General features: G+C 40.3%; 2 protein-coding genes and 1 long non-coding RNA gene across 7 annotated transcripts in view; 1 reads left to right on the forward strand and 2 right to left on the reverse strand.

Annotated features, from left to right (window-relative positions):
• The window catches only part of LOC106965110 (helicase ARIP4-like), an 83,470-nt gene that overhangs the window by 7,670 nt on the left and 57,118 nt on the right, over positions 1-18,682 (reverse strand). For 4 of the 5 annotated variants that reach the window (XM_015061012.1, XM_015061011.1, XM_015061014.1 and 1 more), the window contains one exon: positions 13,444-18,277. In XM_015061012.1, coding sequence (XP_014916498.1) covers positions 17,253-18,277 — 1,025 coding nt within the window. In that variant the 3' untranslated portion in view covers positions 13,444-17,252. Of the gene's footprint in view, positions 1-5,863; positions 5,870-13,443; positions 18,278-18,682 lie in introns of those variants that run through there. The other variant, XM_015061015.1, reaches the window with a different exon arrangement.
• LOC106965114 (uncharacterized) overlaps positions 1-18,682 on the forward strand; it is a 30,204-nt gene that overhangs the window by 5,461 nt on the left and 6,061 nt on the right. The window lies entirely within an intron of this gene.
• On the reverse strand, positions 4,717-11,385 carry tmem115 (transmembrane protein 115). The gene is made up of 3 exons (XM_015061018.1): positions 9,845-11,385; positions 8,099-8,463; positions 4,717-5,362 (listed from the first exon to the last, which is right to left on the reverse strand). Exons 1-3 carry the CDS (start codon positions 10,334-10,336, stop codon positions 5,056-5,058), a joined length of 1,164 nt encoding a protein of 387 aa, XP_014916504.1. The 5' UTR covers positions 10,337-11,385; the 3' UTR covers positions 4,717-5,055.

An 18,682-nucleotide genomic window follows, 5' to 3' on the forward strand; every position in this document is an offset into this window, starting at 1 on the left:
CTGCCATACAATGCATTAATGCACAAAAAAGAGTTTGCGGTGATCTGTATTTGTAGATGTCTGTGTTTAACTTAATTTCTATAAAAACCTGTTTTACCTCTGGTCTTTCTTTATATTGCATCACATCCAGGGGCACAGGAATTTAAACTGCATCCAAAGTTTAATGAATTCTCATCTCCCTTATCTCCTATGGAGGAAGTTTCAGAGTATTCATCCGAGGGGGAAATTCTGTCAGACAGTTAGATTGTCAGCTTCTGTGGTGGAAAAACGGAAACGGGCTTCACATTTACAAGACAAGAAAGATTCATTGTCTTTGTTGATGCACTTTTTTGATTGTCCAGGTTATTAAAACTTCAGGCTTTCACTTCTCTCTTTGGGACGTTTGAGGCTATTTGTAAATCATTTAGGGGATCCAGTCAAGTTGTGGGAAGTTTCTTATAGAAAACGCAGTATTGGACAGAATAGTTGTGGTGTCAGTCTTGATATGTTTTGCAGAGAAACTGCCCTTAGTTGCGCGTTTTTTCAAAGGCCTGCTTGAAGCCATATGCAAACCCTTTAAACAGAGACATGTGTGAAGTCCCACCCCACCTGTGCAGAATCCAGTCAGCCAGGAGGAGACTGCCATGGATGGAAAATGAGCCGTCTGCATTATCTGTGGTTGAGGAACTCTGCAGTGGAGATCACGCAGGAGATGAAGCATCGTCAGGTTCTGCTGCAAATGTAAATCTCCATTTACATTTGGAGATTTGCAAATGTAAATGTAAATCACTGGTTCCAGAACGTGTTCCAGAGTCTGGCAGCAAACAGGTGGAAAACCAGGGAGAGAATGACCGTTTCTCTCCGGGTGCTCTGGGTTTTTCTCAAAAACAGAAATATGTTCAATAGACCCAGCGTCCATGTTGGGTTCATTGGTGTTTCAACAGCAATGAGTGAGTGTGTGTGTTTAGCATTTCTGTGTATTCATTTGATTTTCTAGTAAAATCACTTCAAAATCTATCAATTTTAGAAAATTGTTCTTTTTAATATTCAAATGTTACCAATAGATTGAATGCTGAGTGTGATGTTCGTTCTCTTTGTTCTTACATGGGTTTTCTCTGGGCACTCCAGTTTTCCCCACAATAAAAAAAAAAGTCCAATAAACCCAGTGTTCATTTTGGATTCATTGGTGTTTCTATGGCCACTTAGTGTGTTTGTGTGTGTGTGTATTTATTTCACTACTGTTAAAATAACTTCCCTTCATGAAGACTGTGCAGCAGACCTCCGTCAGAACCAAAATGGCTCTGGTTTGGGTAAGTGTTAGCATCACAATAAAAAATAGAAAATGTTGGAAGTAATTTAAGAGGCCTTAAAAGCGTTGGAACCTGTCCTGAGGTGGACTTCCATCCTCGGTTCCTTTGCCGCATGTCTTTCCCCCTCACTGTTGGAATACTGCCAAATAAAGCCACGAACATTGAAAAAAGTCGTAATTAAAAAAAAAAAAAAGTCAAGAGTGTCGGGCTGAACAGAATGTCAGAACTACAGTGATGGCGGAATGTTTTGGGCATTATATGTGTCTAACTCAACCAGATACACATAGGATTAATGTGGCCCTTTAAAATGAAGCTTACTGAAAATTTCAAAATAAAAGCCTCAATATTCCTCTCAGGTTAGTGCACCGCCTCAGAATTTAGGCAATTTTTTTTTTTTTCTCAGTTCACTGCCTTGCTGTAAGTAAGTGTCTGCTTTGTTGGGCTTGTTCCTCCAGATCCAGGAAAGCAAACAGGACACAACCACAACTGAAACTTCTTACAATCATATTTTATTTAATTGTGAGATAATGTATTCAAAAACCGAAACACAAGTATCTTTGCACAGCATAGAGAGAGAAAAGGAGGCAGTTTTTTTGTCGCTGTTCTTTTTTGTTTTTTTAGAAAAAAGTAGATTTCTGGTGAAGCGTACACAGAGACGGAAAAGGAAAATGACGCTTCCCCAAGCCATTTAGGAAATTAAAATAAAGAAAAACACTTTCTGACAATTTTAGGGGGGGAGGGAAGACAGTTTCCACAAGTGAGTCATGAAGGCTAATATTATCTGCAAGAGTTTTAGCCGAGAAAGGGGAGGAAAAAAAAAAAAAAATTTTAAATGGTGCCTGGAAGCTTTGATGCGTTATAATTTACACATCCAGACGAGACGAGTCTTTATAATTGAGAGCAATAGGCACTTTATCAGCTGTAACTCATATGTAGCATTATGCTAAGCAATCTGATTATTATTATTTTTTTTTAATGTTGGTAATCAATTTTCTATTTGCAACAAAACGGGAATAACCAGTCAAGTAGCTGAGGAAATATTTGGCCTATTGTGTATTGTTGTCTTCTCAATACAGACAATCTGAAATGGAACAAAGATTGGGTGAAACCAAGCTAACTAGACTCAGTCTAAAAACCCCAGTTATTTCATAAACGGTGACAATGTGTTTCAGTCTTCTGATGTTTTTCCATTACAACACACAAGCAGAAGTGAGGTGGCAGATAAATTTGACACCATGACGCTGGGCTTTTTTTGTATGTAAAAAGTATAAAATCAGTATATGCTGGTATGTAAAAAATTTAGTATTTTTAACATAAATACTGAGTACTAAAAGTCATTTTGACAGATGATCAAATGTATACCCTCACCCTGATGTTGGATTCAGGTCGTTCCAGGTAAAAGTTATTTTTTCTAGACTCTCTACCAGCAGGCTCCCGTTCATTTCTGGTTTGTACAAAGCTGTAAAAGTACTTCTCCCAGAATTGTTTTCTTCTGCTTTTACTTTCCTGTCACATTTGCAAGTTTTGGATCTTAAAAACCATTTTAATTGTAGATACCCGGCGTCAACATAAAAAACATTTTTGAAAAGAGGATTTTAAAAACTGGAGGGGGGGGATGCCTATTCAAACCAACGTGGCTCTATGTGGAAAAAGTAATTGCCTCCTAAATCTAATAGCTAGATGTGTCATCCTGGTTTGTGATTCAGCATTTGTGATGATCCACAACAGAGGAATTTTGGTCGACTCTTCTTTGCAGGATTATCTTATTTCAGCCACATTAGAAGGTTTTCTTAACATCGGGCTACTTTGACACTTTTCTTTTTGTTTGCAGCCATTCAAAGGTTTTTTGAACTGGTATATTGTCCTTCTGCTAAACCCATATGCACTTTAAGTCAGAATCTGACCATTTGTATTTGTGTGTGTGTGTGTGTGTGTAATTGAAAGTAAAATTGTGGTAAATCTGTTCAGGGACAAATACTGGAACAACACAAGACAACTGCCAAACTAACACACTCAAACACCTGCTTTAATACATTGGGATGCTCTTGCCTGTGTGAATTTAATTTAGGCAATAATAGTTTTTCCTACTTTTTTTTTTTTTTGCAACTAGTGAGTCACTGACAAAAACCTCTTCAATGAGGGAAAACTGCATTAAAAGTTAAACATGTATTAGATGCCAAGATCATAATTATGTTTAACATTCAGTACTTTTTTAATAGGACACACCCAAATTGGGGTAAGATTCTTACCCCATCCCCCCACCAATTACAAGAACATTAGGATATTAATTAGAAAATAGATGGTGCAGCTTTAAAACTAATTCATCTTCTCAGCTCAACTGAAGTGACTAAACTTAAATATATATATATTACCAATTTGACATCCTAGTAATCATTTCCACTACTTAACTGTCCGTTAATGACGTTAATCAAAAAGGACACGGGGAACATCAGACCTCCAAGGAATTGATTTTTTTCCCCACAATAAAATGTGACATCTCCAGCAACGACTGCCAAGAAATTGAACAAATTGCTGACCTTTAGATCTGCATGGACTTCATGTTGATATTGATGAAACTATTTAGTTGTTCATCATCTTGGAAAAATCATTAACTGCCTTACACTTATGAGCTTAGAAATAAAAAATGTTCCAGCAAGGGCATTTTCTGACGCATGGGATATAAATCAATGCGACAGTAGGAGTGGAGCTACGTGTTCACGGGGTTTAATGTGTAAACCTTAAAAAAAAAAAAAAAAAATTCAAAAATATGAACTGAAATTAATAAGTCATAAAACTGTCTATTAATACCAAAAACTATTTTCTGCACTTCTCTTGTGCATTATTAACTATTTTATTAGTAAATGTGAAGACATAGCCCCCTGAAATAGCTACAGACCCCAGGATGTGTAAGAGTTGAACAACGTTCAGCAGCGCGACAGGCCCAACACGTCTTGTTAGATCAAAGAAAACAAACTTTTAATTTCCTTTAGAGACCAACAGAACCAGAAGAAAAAAACAAAAGTTTTTTTTTTTTTCCTACCGTTTGAGCAAAGCAGTGAAAAATAAAAACGGGTAATGTTCTCCATTTCTCTCTCTGTGGGAAACAAAATGTTTCTGGAGAATCATCTGGCACTTCTTCAAGTCTTTGAGCTTGGCGTCGCCGTTCAGCAGGTTGGTACCACCGAGACGCTGTTCATACTCTGCGTTACAAAGCTGGTGATCCAAATGGAACCAACACACCAGCAGCAAGTGTCACTAGAAGCAGCTTCATCTGCACTCAACAGAGGATCAATAACTTCGTGCGTCATTGTCATCAACCGATTTCTTGTAGCAGGCAGGCAAAACGACAAATACGTCTGTTCTGAAAAGACTTAGAAAAAGATCTGCACAATGATTTTGTTATTTCAGAAAGAAGGTGAAATACATGTAGCAGTGATCAGAGTTCTGCAAGTCAGGATGTAGCCCTAACACACAGATTTTCTTTTATTTTCAATTGCACGTGGGAAGGAGAGTAGGAACTAGGTTTGCCCAACGGCGCCGAGCTTTTGTGACTGACATGTCTGAACTGAAAGCACTTTACAGTCTTTAGACAGTTTGAGAGCACAATTTCATGTGTTAGCTCATCACAGATGTTGTGTAGAGTGAAATATCAACATCTAATCATCGTTACTGAGTGTATTACCAGCTGTGGACGCGTGAAGCACTAGCATACTGCTCAGTGACACCAACGAGAGCGTGCATCTGCATACACCAGAGGCTCCACTTGCTATGATCTAGAGCTTGCATCCTCGAAGGTGATGATGCTGGACTCGGGGTGTTGCACTCCACTTGGGGACGCTGTCCCGCCGCTCTGTGATGCCGACGATGGTGAGGTGGAGGACAGGGAAGCGCCTGAGGGCCCTCCGGAGGTTCTCTGGGCCGAGGACGAGGTGTCGCGCCCACCAGGGAGGAGCGGCTGGCTGTCGGTTCGGACCTCGTCGTCATCGTCTTCTTCCTCGTCGTCCATGCTGGGCCAAGCGGACTGGTCCTCCACTCGCTTTAGGCGTTCATTCAGAGCTTTCAGGGCCAGTTGTCTGCATCAAAGAGGCAACAGGAGACAATGATTGCTAAAACCAACAGGATATGTAAGGGAAAGCTGAGAGGAAACGCACATTAACAGGGCATCTGCAGGTTTCAGCAAGTCAAATTTAAGACTTGATGATGCTATTGCCAACTCTAACTTAAGAGAAAAGAAACTGCAAATCTAGGGAATGGATGGGCAATGATGCTGCATTACAACCAAGCATAGCAAAAACTGTTTGTTTTTGCTATGCTTGGTGCAGTGCAAGAGCCAGATGCCTCTCACACTGCATCTGGCTCTCTACAGACTTTTGCAAAGAGTGAACACGGCATCTTATAGGTTGGCAACAGAAGTGAGTCAGTGGCAAAGACGAACATTGTCCGATTAACTGGCAATAAATGTGAACTTACCCATAATAAACACCAAAAAGCTAGCTAGATAGCTGGCAGGGGTATATTAGCAGCTAGTTCAACTGTCTCCAGTCACAGATTCAAGGAAAATGTCTGCACATAACTCAAGCTTTTGCCTGACAGAAAATTACATTTGAGAATATGCAACATGAAATAATCCTGCCATGCCAAAATTTAAGACCTGTAATTAACGTATTTAAGGCTAACTTACTGTTCTAAAAAAAAGGAATTGAAGACATTTAAAGGCCTTACTTTTAGATGCATGAATTAAAATTCCACATCCATTTTTAAGGATGTGTGGAAATCCTGATTTAAGCATAAAGAGCAAGTCTTCATCACCCACATTCTAGATGAAATATCTGTTTTCCGCTTACATTAAACCCACTCTTGGGGGTGGGGGGGATGAGTGCAAAATGTTTATTTGTTACATTTCAGCTCCTGATACCCCTAAATAAAACCCAGTGCAATCAGCTGCATTCAGAACTCCACTATGTGAAACCACAGCACCCTCTGTGTGTACTTTGTCAGCATAGATGCAGCTGCTCTGGGAAGGCCTCGGAGGTTTGTCAGAGAACAACAGTAAACAAACGACATGAAAACCATAAAATACCAATCTAGGAGCATTGCTAACTTCTTCTTTTCCACTGTAGCGATTTCTTATGAGCCACTTAAATTATGCATCTGGTGCGAGTATCAAGGGCAGTTAAACACTAACCAAAGGGCAAATGTATTACGGGCGTGCAAAATATGAACATTGATCTTTTGGCGATCAATTCATTGATCGCTGTTGTCGCAGTCTTTAAAATTGAAAAGACTACAACAACTGAAAATCTGTCAAGACATGGCCGTCCACCTGAACTAAGGAGCTGCAGGAGTGGCAAGAAGTAGCCCATTGCTGATGGAAAGCCATTAGAAGGACAGTTTGCCACAAGTAGCGTTGTAGACACAGCAAACAGTAAGGCAGAAGTTTACTTTTCAGCAGCAGCTAAACATACAGTCACAGTAACAATGGAAAGGTTTTAGATCAAAGAATATTCATGCATTACAACAGTTCAGTCAAAATCCAATTAAGGAGTCAGTGGAAAGATTTAACAATGGATGTTAAATCTTCCAATCTGACTGAGTTTGAACTATTTTGCAAAGAAGTTGGGCTACAATTTCAGTCTGTATGTGTACAAAAGCGGAAGAGACGTACACCAAAAGAATCGCAGCTATAGTTGCAGGAAAATGCACTTCTACAAATTAATGACTCTGGAGGACTGAAAGCAAAGACAAGTGACACTTTTCCTATTTCCATTTGCAAAATATCTTGAAAACCTTGTACCTTTTTTGATGAGAATATATATGAAACATTACATGATACAAAGCTCAAAAAGCATACATTTTGCATAACACCCCCTTTAATTATTCAATTTTTTCTTAATCCTACGCATAAAAAAATATCAAAACATTTGCCAAGCAATGTTGCTTCACACCCAAATAGTGATTCAGCTGTTCTATGGTAACTCTTAATTTCTTCTACAACCACTTCAGCAAATTCTTGCACACACCGAATGCATTTATCAAATGTTAGTCTGTTCTGGTATTTCATGTCTGACAGCCCGGAGAAAAACAAAGTAAAATGTCTTCACTTGATTGTTTGAATGGAGCTTTGCTGAATAAATCTACATTTCGATCTTGATTAAGACCCAGTCTAATCAAAAGACAGAAGGCCTCAACTTCTAATGCAGCTAATCAAGATCAAGAAATTTCAGAGGGATAAGAATAATTTACATTTATTCATTTAAGTCACTTATATCTGTTAAACTAGAAAACACCAAACAAAACAAATGGAACTAGGTGCAAAAGAAAAATCTGCCTTTGCACAGCTATAGCTAGCATCATTTTTTTTTTACACTATAAATACCATGATTGTTTGAATAAATGTAATAAAACTGTCTAAAACTATGTGCGTGTTTGGGATTGCATCGAACATTTACTGAATCTGAACAGCAGCTTGCAGAAGTGCCTCCGTGACAATCGGGCTCAGAAAAATAATGTTTAACAGCTTGACAGAAGGTGTTTGTGAGTGTGTGAAAGAATTCATGGAAGGCTGCAACTGGGAAAAACGGCACAGCTGCATAACAAACCGCGCAAACAGACAAGACAAAAAGGAGCCTTTTATTTCAGAGCAGCCGAGAGGAAGGAAAACTGTTTCATCCCATGATTTATAGTTTAACTTGATCCTTTTTATTGCTAACACCCTCCCCCCCCTAAACTTCATTTTAGATTGCTTAGAATAATACAGTTACTTAAAACCAACTGATCTGTGACCAACAATCTATTCACCAGAACCTCACCTCCGCCTCTCGGCATCCTGGGGATCCGTCCCTGGCAAGCTGATCGTAATGGAGGATGGCGCCCCCACGTCGTATCTCTTCACCATCTTCCTGCACACCTTTATCTTCACCAGGGCGGCGTGCACGAGACCGGCGAGCAGCCCCACCGCCGGCTGGACCGCCTCAGGGAAGAAACTGGCAAAGGCAAAGTGGTCGGACATGTCCCCGCGGCCCCGGCTGTGTCTCTGGTAGAAGCGCAGGTAGACCCAGCCGGACAGCGCACCGTAGCTGTACGCAGCCAGCGGGGCGCAGCTGTCGAGCAGCCCGGACAGTCGCAGCAAGGCCAGGAGGAGGAGGACCAACGCCGGGGCAGCTTTGAGTCTCACCTGAAACCAAACGGGGAACATTTTGGGTGAAAAGACTCGGGAACGTGACTGGCAAAAAATTTAATTTAAAATAAGTAAATGAATAAACTGGGGAAAGTCCTTTTCTAAATCGACAGAGGTAAAAGAAATTCAGTTTTCACAACAAAAAAAAAAAACAAGATTATGGTAATTTAAAAACTGAACCATATGCCGTTTTGTTGTTGGTAGTACGGCTTGGTTTGTTGGGCAGCATCTTCCATGTTTTTATTGAGGTTACAGTCAAATACTTCTGTCTGTCCCAGCTGAAATGGCAGATCGTTTTTTAATAGACTGAGCTGCAAAAGTCAAACTAATGGTCTTTAAAGCATCATGTGAATCAGACAAGTAAAAATAAATGGAGTCCAATTAGCTTTTAGAAATGTTAACGTTCATGCTAACACTCACACCATGCTGTTGCATAATAAATTAATAATAAATGTTAATTAATTAATTGGTTAATTATTTCACCAATGTGTTCAGAAATAAACATTTTAAAAGTGACCCCTACAGACCTCCATGTTAGAGAAGTGAGGTCACACAGAGGTCAACATATTAACCAATGACTTGAAAAACCAACAGCTATGTTTATCATGCACAAAATAAAACATCCCTTTATCAAACACTAATCTGACTGAGGAAGGCAATTGTCTGAATTTGCTTGCCAACGCAAACAATATCCGTCGCGATACAACAGGGCATTACAAGAGAATGAGCCCTTAAAGGAGGCATAGTCCACAAAACGCTGTGATATTCAGCAATAATCTGCTGAATATATAGACTAAATGACAAAAAACATAATGAAAAGACAACATGTCTGAACCTTTTTTTGACTAAAAAGAATAAAAAAGAAATCTAGAGAGACGCTTTGAATAAATAGGTATGATCTTTTAATTCTGGTGTATTGAAGAACTTGAAGTATATTTTTGTCTTGTGTGCTAAAGTCCTATGAAAACAAAAACCTGAAACCCAAAGTAAGAAAAACCCTGACTGGTTCCAGTGTTTTCACTATTATTTTGAAATTGTCAGCTTTATGCATATTTCAATTCAGTATACAAAGGAATAATTGAAAATATAACTTGCTTAACAGCTGAGCACAAAGTGTGCAGAACATATTCATTCTTAAGATTGTGTTCATCCAAATTAAAAGCAAAATATTTCCAGAATGAAGTGACTACATTTGTGTTTGCATTTGACACTTGATTTTGTCCAAATTAAAAAAAAACAATTATGTTTCAAAACTCTCTACAAACAGAAGGACCAGAGAACACTGTTCTGTTTAACTTGTGCAACATTACACTGATACACTCCCATTAAACACACATCACTGTAAACACACTTATTTATGAGGAACCTTCAGTCTCACCTGTGGGACTCTGAGTACAGTGGTGTCCCCCATAGTCTGCTTCAGAGCCACCAGGACACCTCCCAAGAAGCCCGCAGCTCCATAGATGCGCACAGCAAACAGGAAGTCCAGGTCAAACGTGGCCACGTACGTGAGGAGATAGGAGAGCCCTGCCAGGACTCCCGCTGACACGTTGACCACGGCGAAGAAGATCAGGAGCTCCAGGGCACCCCACAGGGGCTCCAGGAGGCGCCCACAGGCCATGACTGTCCCCACGCTGGCCGCCACGCCCCACACATGCTGCTCCACCAACCCATGGGTCACCAGCGTCCACACCCAGAAGTTGGGAGGAAACAGGTAGCCAGGGGTCACGCCTAGCGCGTAGGAAGTGTCAACCGCCCAGGCCAGCAGGTAGAGGAGGACCACCACGGCGCTGATGGTTTTCACCACCACGCTGGTGCTCGCGAGCGCGGCCAGGAAGTGCTGGCGTGCCACAGGGAGGTAACGATTCATTTTAAGCCTGCTTGGAGGAGGATGTTCCTTGAGCAAATAAGCCCAAAGAGAGAGCTCACAGGCGGGTCAGTTCGTTCTGGTGCGCCAGATGTTAGATGTAGCTGGAGGAGCGATATTGACAAGTAGAACTGGAGAAACTGGCGAGTCCTGGCGACATCAATATCCAGGCTTTTCTGTGAGCCTTCATCCAGCAGCTGTCTGGAATGTGGATAAAGCTGCCTCTGGTTCTCAAATACTTCTCGTCAGGCTTTTTACCTTTAAATAAAGCAAGCTACAACATACTCTGTGTAGCTAAAGACGGTAACGTTGATAGAAAGTCATAATTTTACAGCTTAACAAGCTAAAAAACTTTGTAGATAAGCCCCAAAGTGTGTGATAACCTCAGCTAGGCAGCTTTTTGAATTAGCCACCAAGCTAGTCACCTTCACTTTGTAGGTAGTAGCACAACGAGCCAACAAATGTCTAGCAGGTTTCTGGAGCGTGCTTGGAGTCAAATATGTACATTTCAAACTGAAACAAATACAATCCTTTTAATTTAAGGAGACGCTTCTGGTTGAGTTAGCTGGTAAACACCGGAGTGCTAAATGCTGGCAAACTGTCAAACTAACCCTTCAGGTACGATTATTCACGTCCGTCACAAAGTATGAAGACAACACAGTTTCTCTGGAGACGAGAACACCCAGTTAGTGTTAGAGAAACCTGGTCGTAGTGAAGCAGCAGCCCGGAGCTCCAGTCTTCGGTCTGCTGCTCTGTTGTCCCGGTGTTTGCCTGCCGAGTCAGCCCGAGGATTTCCCGACGTTAGCAACAGGCCCAGGAAACAAAGCTAGACGCGTTGAAGAACCCCAGAAGCGTCTGGTAAACTTTACCGGCTGTTGGATCACTTAACCTTCATTTCTTCATTCTGTTGCCTATGGATAGAAAATATGCCTGGCGAAATAATGTTGTTTTAGGAGACACTTATCTTCCCAGCCATTTACCACCGTCATCAGCAATGGATGTGGAAACGTCACGTAACTGCTTTGGAGCAGAGCATGCTGGGTAATTGAGTTAACTACAGCGCTAAAGGTAGTTCCTCTTTAACGTTTTCATATTAAAGGCAGTTTTCGAAAGGGAATTTATGACTGAAATACACAAAGGAGCACATGTGTGTGAAGCGGCGATGAAATTGATTCTTTTTTTTTACTTAAGCAAATAAATATCTGAAAAACATGGCATGTATATTTGTATTCACCCTCACCAAACCGAGATTTTGTAGAACCACCATTTGGCACAATGAAAGCAGCTTTACTCTACAAAAATCATATATCAGGAGGGAATCCTAACTATGTGATTGATTTTATTATGTTAACTTAATATTCATTAAACTAGTTCTTTTTATGCAGAAATATTGGGAAAAATCATTTCAAATTTTGTTTTAATTTTTGGGTACTCCATTATATCCTAACAGGTCATTCATATACTTCCATCTGAACTTGCACTAAGATGAAGACCGAAAAGGTTGCAAGTGCATTCATTTTATTCTGAACATCACATTTAACAAAGATACACGCATACAAACATTTTGTCTCAGTGGGACAGAGGAACTTGAAAAAGGTCTAAACAGCAATTTTCTCTCCGAGTTATGGAAAAGCAATAGAAAGCCTCACATGCAAAAACAGACGGATATAAAGATCTGAGTCATATACGATGTGCACACAACAACCAATAGCGAAATAGAAACACACACATTTGCAGTCAAACTCAAATTTTATTTATCAATATGGCGGATAATGTAACATATTTAAGCACATGACTGGTTTTTAGGCACAGTTTAGATCTAGTTTAGCAGGTATGTGGTGATTTTGCAGCCGTTTTTCTTCTGCCTGAAAATCATGCATGACATCTAGTGATTTGAGTTGCCTTTGTTAATCACCACAACGCATCGACTATTGGGTGTTCAATGAATCCATTAAAAACCTGCAATACCTCTCATTGGAGTAGTCCAATTTCTACTTTAGTTTTGGCGGACATTCAATGACACTTAAGATATTTTAAACTAAAGTAACCTGCAAAGAAAAAACAAAAAAATAAAAAGGGATTTTTCAATGTTTGCCAAGAAAATTTAACATAAATTCTAATGAGAGAATCAAATAAGATAAAGGTAGGATAAAAAAAGAGAAGATTTTCACTCTGATGTTCTCTCATCCAACAATTTTACCAGTGTGCTACTGTTAGGCTGGATGCATAAATGACCAAATGGAAGCACAGATATGTACAAGAGTGGAAATGGAGGGAAAATAAAAACTTTTCAAATGCAGAGAATATTTTAAAAAGTAAATTTTAAATGTTTTATTTTTGTCAACTTTAGGTAGTTTTTCCCCCCCCCCATCTTTTATTTTTTTTGATGAAAGGATGGAAAATATTTACAACTTTCTCTTGAATTTAGTCCTTAAAGTTTCAGTTTCATCCATTTGCTACAGGACTAAATATTGAATGTTCCTTTCTAACAACAACATGTCTACAGTTACTGACAATAAACATGCAAATTTATTTTCATAAAAAGGAATGGCCAATTATTGCCAGCTTTGCACGCGGTCAGTCAGTTTGTGTGTGAGCAGTGGAGTTTCCCACATAAACGGTGGACAAGAAATGTAACAATTTACTACCGCCAGGGTGTTTCTTCATTTGGTTCAGAAACCCAAACTGTTTTTTTGAAGAATCTGCTAACGTAAAAATAATTCTTCCACTGTTCCACATTTATCTTAATCAAAAGTTTTCTGACAAAAGCATTAAAAAAAAAACAAAAAATACTTGAACACTCATGCCACCCCATGACATCATGGCATCCTGGGTGAAAAGGCAGACAATCTAAATCAAACAGTGCCAAACTGTGAAATCCACACACACCATCATGTGGTCAGTCATTTGTAGCTTGCATCTATAAATAAGATAAAGAAAATAGGGGGAAAAAATATTTAGACCATGTTTCTTTTATTTACAAAGTCAAATGAAACAAACAAAAAACATGTAAAACGGCGATCCATTCTCATGAAGCACTGATCATCTGCTCAACAGGCTTGGAACACAGAACAACATCCTTAAAGCCAGGAGACAAAATTTTTCTTTTTTTTTTTTTTCTTAATATACCTTCTCGGCTAAACTGGAATTCAGACAGTCGGCTCAGCTTGCTCGCTCAAACCGCTTCGTATTAATAAATATGTAAATTCAAGTAAAAAGCTGTAAAACTAGTAAGCAGGTCAGTCTTCACAGCAAAAGCCGAGCCAGAAAGTTTATCACAGAGGAAACTCGTTGGCATCACGGGACGACAAAACAACTTAAGATGTGGTGAAATATGGAATAGGGAATGAAAAGCGTCTGGTGAAGTTGTTTCCTTTCCCCTGCTGATTTTTTTTTTTTTTTAGATCCAGGACATAAGTTTAAATTCAGACAAATGTCTCTTAAAATCCACTTGAATACTTACGTGTGTCCAAATACTAAATGTAGTGTTTAGAGTTTTGTCCTATACGTAGCCATTTTTTGTCTCTTTTTTTTTCCACATTTATTCCACAGTATTTCAGATGTAGCCAGTTTGTTCTCAGATCCTGGATCTTGCTCAGCAAACACAGTAATCAGTTGGTCCAGTAATTGTTTTGTTGGGTCATTTTTCGGTTCATCATAAGCGAACAAAAACCTCCAACAAGTCTGAGGCATCTATCGGGGAAAACAACACTAACAAGGACCATAAAAATCTTACAAACATTCTCAAGAAAAGAAAATGGAAACCAAAAAAAGAAAAAGAAAACACTGTACAAAAATAAAAATACAAATGAATAAATATGCAAAGTCATAAATAAATTAAATTTGGTAATATTTCAGAACTTGTCGAATGAGAAGAGCCAAGAAAAAAAACAAAACAAGCATGAGTAAACATTTCAGAATAAAGAACAGATCCATTAAAGAATAAAAAAAAAAAAATTAACAAGAAATGCTCGAGTCTTGCTCTGATGATGTTTGGAGTTTCGTGTTCATGTGAGGAGCTGGTAGCTTTTAAAGCTGGAGCCGCTGCTGTTCTGGGAAACATACAAACATATGGTTTATCAAAGCGGATGGGTTTTGAAGATGAGTTATGGGGAAAAGAAACGGGTCAGGTTTGTTTTAACCTACGTACACAGATTGTCTGTTTTACAGTGGAGCACAGTGTATGCTGCAGATATGCATTTCTCAACCATAGCTGCTATAGACTAGGCATGGGCTGGTAGGAGATTCTCATGGCTGGATAACCTTGAGTAAGAATACCACAGTTTTAAGTGCAATAAAATTGAGATGAAACAAATAATATGCGATTACTAAAAGTAGCATCTTCTATTTCATGAAGACTTTAAATTGTCAATGAAAATCTCCGTTCGCTTTGACCGCCTGTCCAACAGATCAAATTTGTACCATTCGTGAATTATAACACAAACAACAAAAATCAAAAGTTAATAAATAAAGAAAATCAGGTCAGGTCATTAATGGCCTGTGGAATGCATTTTGGATGTTTCTGCTTTACACTGTAAGATGATTAATTCAAAACATTTTTTAAATTTGGAAACCCTAAGTTTTTATAAATATCTCGAATCACCTCATTACCGATAATCGGCCCATGCCGTTTGTGAACTTCTGCTCTGCAATCAATACCTGCTCTAAGATGCGATCCTCTTTGTTTTCGAGGTTTCTGGTGAGTTTGTGCTGTTTTTTTTTTTTTCGTTTTTTTTTTGGAAAAGCCACACGATATCTCCAAAATGAAGTTTGGTTTTACATTTCAACTCTGCTCACAGAACAGGACAGAGACAGACGATGAGTGAGGAAAAAACAAAACAAAGCAGCAGAGTGAAGGCGTGAATCGACGTCGGAAGTTTGCATTTTTCACTTCTTGAAAATGATTCCTTTTGTAACCTTTAGAAAGACAAGACGCCGACACAAACACGGTAACAACACCAGCGTAACCAAAGCTTTGAGGGGCTGGTGGGGGCTGTGAAGCTCAGTGCCCCCTAGGGTCGTATCAGTGTATGTATATAGGCTTTAGTGAGTGTTTTGCATCATTTTTCAACTAGGCTACAGTAAGACTGTGGGTGAGATTCAGTCTCCCCTTACCTCTTCTTTCTCACAGCTAACATTCAGAAAGATGGGAGGCAAATAAAGGCATCTTCTGTTGGTTGTTTCTCCGCTACAAGGATGACACCTCATTAGCTTTTTTTTTTTTTTTTTTTTTCCCCACCTGCCTGGTTTTAGGCAATCACCTTTTTGTTTTTCTTTTTTTGTAAAAGTAGATTACATAAAAATACAGTACACATTAATAAAAAGAAAGGAAAAGAAAATCATCCCACACCCCACGCCTAAATAGAAGGAATCTTTTCAGACAGAAAAAGGCCCGATATGAAGGCATTTGATTATTCGTACATTCTTCTTTCATTGGAGTTTTTTAAGTTTCAGTAAAATGTTTTCAAACATCATCTAGCCTTAAGATGACACATCATTTCACCCTTTAAAAAGAAAAAAAAAAAAATACAAGTCCTGTCCTGGCAGTGAAGTATTAAGCGCAACAATCTTTTTCTTTTCTTTTCTGAGTTTGCTTTGATATTTCTAGCTATTTTCCTTCGATGTCCAAGGAAATATTCAGTAGCAGTATTCAACAAATGACAAAAAGTTTCAGTTACTGAACACGTTTACTACAAGCTGCCTCAGCTGGAAGGACATTTTTCTTTAATGGGGTAGGTCAGGATTTTCAAAGTGAGGCTCTGATATGATGTTTTAAGCAGTTAGACTCCTACTAGCTCGGTTAACTCTGGTGACTCCATTTAATCGAAATCCTGATTAGCTTGGGCTGAAGGCTAAAGCTAATTGCTAGTCCAAAAGAAGCTCAGACCAAAGAAGGCTTCCACCATCTTAAAACAAACTCCAATTGCCAAAGCTTCATACTCTACGAAGTAAACTTGGTGATGATGCGCTAATTATTTACACAGGGCGTGGGCACAGGAGGCGGAGTGGCAACAGAGGAGAAAGCCCACGTTTCTGGACAGAGTAACTGCCTAATAAATATGGTAAGGCAGTGCAAAAATGTATCATGTCCACTTAAACTCCAGTTACATTTTCTTCTTCTTGAAAATCTTAATTTGAATATCAAAATATGACTGACTGGAGACACTTTACATGTTCCACTCTCAGTGTGCGTTTCACACGGGAAGATCACTGGTGGCGCACAGCCTCCAACCTCAATTTCCTGTTTATGTAATCATCAGCATCTGTGTAATGATGGTTTGCACACATAACAGAGCCTTCACATGGACTGCTGTGTTACAGCGGAGTTGTTTTAAGGCTCTTAACAGATTAGCTGTTAACTTCAGGCTTTGGGTCCAACTGATCTGCATTTATTTTAAATATACCAAAAAAAAAGTTTTGACTTTTTAACAAAACCTCACTTAAAGAAAACCTCAACTATCCCATAAAGAGAAACTCCAGCTTCTGGCTGCCTTTTTGATTAGCTGTAAGCAAAGAGTCTTCACATTTTGCAAAGCTGCAGAACTACTGTAGAATCTCTAACAGTTCAACTAATGGCCGTTTGTCGTCACTAAAGGCTCACACTCAGCAGTTCTCAGTCCAGTGATGAGCTTTTTAATACCAGGATTGGACAAACAAATCTGGAAGCTCAAAGTCCATAGAATTTAAAATCCCTCCCCTCTGGTCCCCTCTGGATCTTTTTAAATGCTTCACATTCTGCTATTCAGCATCAACATTTGTCACTCAGTGTCCAGTCTGTTCAGTCACCCCTCAGGTTATTCCTCCAAGGCAATACAGGTGACCAAAATGAAGATTTTAGACCTTAACTTTCCTTAATTCTTTGTCCATCCTCCCTCAGAGGACACTGCAGTCTGACGAAGATGTCAAACTGAAAGTTGTCTTACTGTCCCATCATCTCGATTACGTCATCATCATCATCGGAGCTGCTGCCGCCACTGACCTCCCCGCCGTTCACCAGAACCGGGCCGCGGTGGCTTTCTGAGCGCGCTGAAGGGGAAAACGAGGAGGGGGAGGAGGACGAGGAGGAGCCAGAGGCTGCAGTTTGGGGGTACTGAGACAGGAAACTGGCTCCGGCTGGACCTGGGGTGGCAGCTGGACCTGGCAGCATCGACCCAGAGTACAGGCCGGCCAGAGACGGACTGTACGACAGAGGGAAGCCTGGCGGGAGCATCCCGGCCATGCTGGGGCCCAACATGTATGGCGGGAGGGCTCCCGGAAGAGAACCGGCGGCGCTGACTGACGCAGAGGGAGATGACGAGGCAGAGGTCGTGACTGTGGTCGACGAAGACTGAGATGAGAAAGAGGGGGTACCGAACACGTCTCGGTACATGTAAGCGGGGTCGCCCAGCTGGCTGCTGGGTGGCTGGAAGTAGTGGTGTGAGCTCGACCCCATGAATAGGGGATGCCCCACTGAACCGCCCAACATGGCCGAGTTGAGACCCATTGGGGGAAGGCCGTAGCCCCCAGAGAATGGGAACCCGGGCGAAGATGAGCAGTGTTTGCCTGCGTACGGCTGCTTGCCTGCTCGGTCCTCCATTGATGGGCTGGGGGCTTTACGCTTGCTGCCTATTCTCAAATCCTGGGGAACGCAGGTGTCCACGTTTGGCTGGGTTACATTAGTGACTGGGGCATCATGGTGGCTCGAGGCTTCCCCAGAGTAAGTGCTGCCACAATTTTTCTGCGGCAGCTTGTTAGAAGGCGGGGCGTTGGTGCCGCTCTCAGCTTCTCCGTCTGCAGCGTCGGACCCCGAGCCGGCCGTGTAGCGCTGCAGCTCGCTGATGATCTCTGGGCTGTCGGGGGAAAGAGGGCGGGGCACAGCCTTGGAGGGTGCCTTCGGTTTCCTGTCAGGGGATATGCAACCATTGCTGCCACCGGAGGAAACTTCCTGAGTTGGAGCCTTCGAGTCTGAAAGAAGAAAGACGATCAACGTTGGTTTTAAAATAATAATCTAACTTATTACATATCTAAACAGTATTTTCTATACAACCTTTTTGCTAAAAGACAACCTAAAACACTCCATTTGCGTTACCGAAGCTGAAATGTTGCGGTTTAGATGAATAATGTCTCAGTTTGGACTGAAGTCCAAATTTTGGTAAGATTTTGACATTTTCAGAGTCTCTCTATGCAGTTTAACTGAGCTTCAGTCATTTTGCTGAGAAGCATAGGAATACAGACAGTGAATGCCACTTTACCTGAAAGACTTGCATTATAACTGTGTCAAAATGTGACAATAAAAGTAAAAGCTAGCCATTTGAAATTGTAATTCTTAAAATTTTATAGAAAGCCATCCTTCATTTTTCTTTAGCTTCT

Source organism: Poecilia latipinna, unplaced genomic scaffold (assembly GCF_001443285.1).
Source record: "Poecilia latipinna isolate Pla-1442-1.1 unplaced genomic scaffold, P_latipinna-1.0 Scaffold1767, whole genome shotgun sequence".
Taxonomy (NCBI): domain Eukaryota; kingdom Metazoa; phylum Chordata; class Actinopteri; order Cyprinodontiformes; family Poeciliidae; genus Poecilia; species Poecilia latipinna.

Coding starts and splice junctions, on each gene's coding strand:
- tmem115 (XM_015061018.1), bottom strand. CDS start 10,336: ATGAATCGTTACCTCCCTGTGGCACGCCAGCACTTCCTGGCCGCGCTC. Junction 8,464..9,844: donor CTGTACTCAGAGTCCCACAG/GTGAGACTGAAG, acceptor GTTTGGTTTCAG/GTGAGACTCAAAGCTGCCCC. Junction 5,363..8,098: donor CAGGATGCCGAGAGGCGGAG/GTGAGGTTCTGG, acceptor TCTTTGATGCAG/ACAACTGGCCCTGAAAGCTC.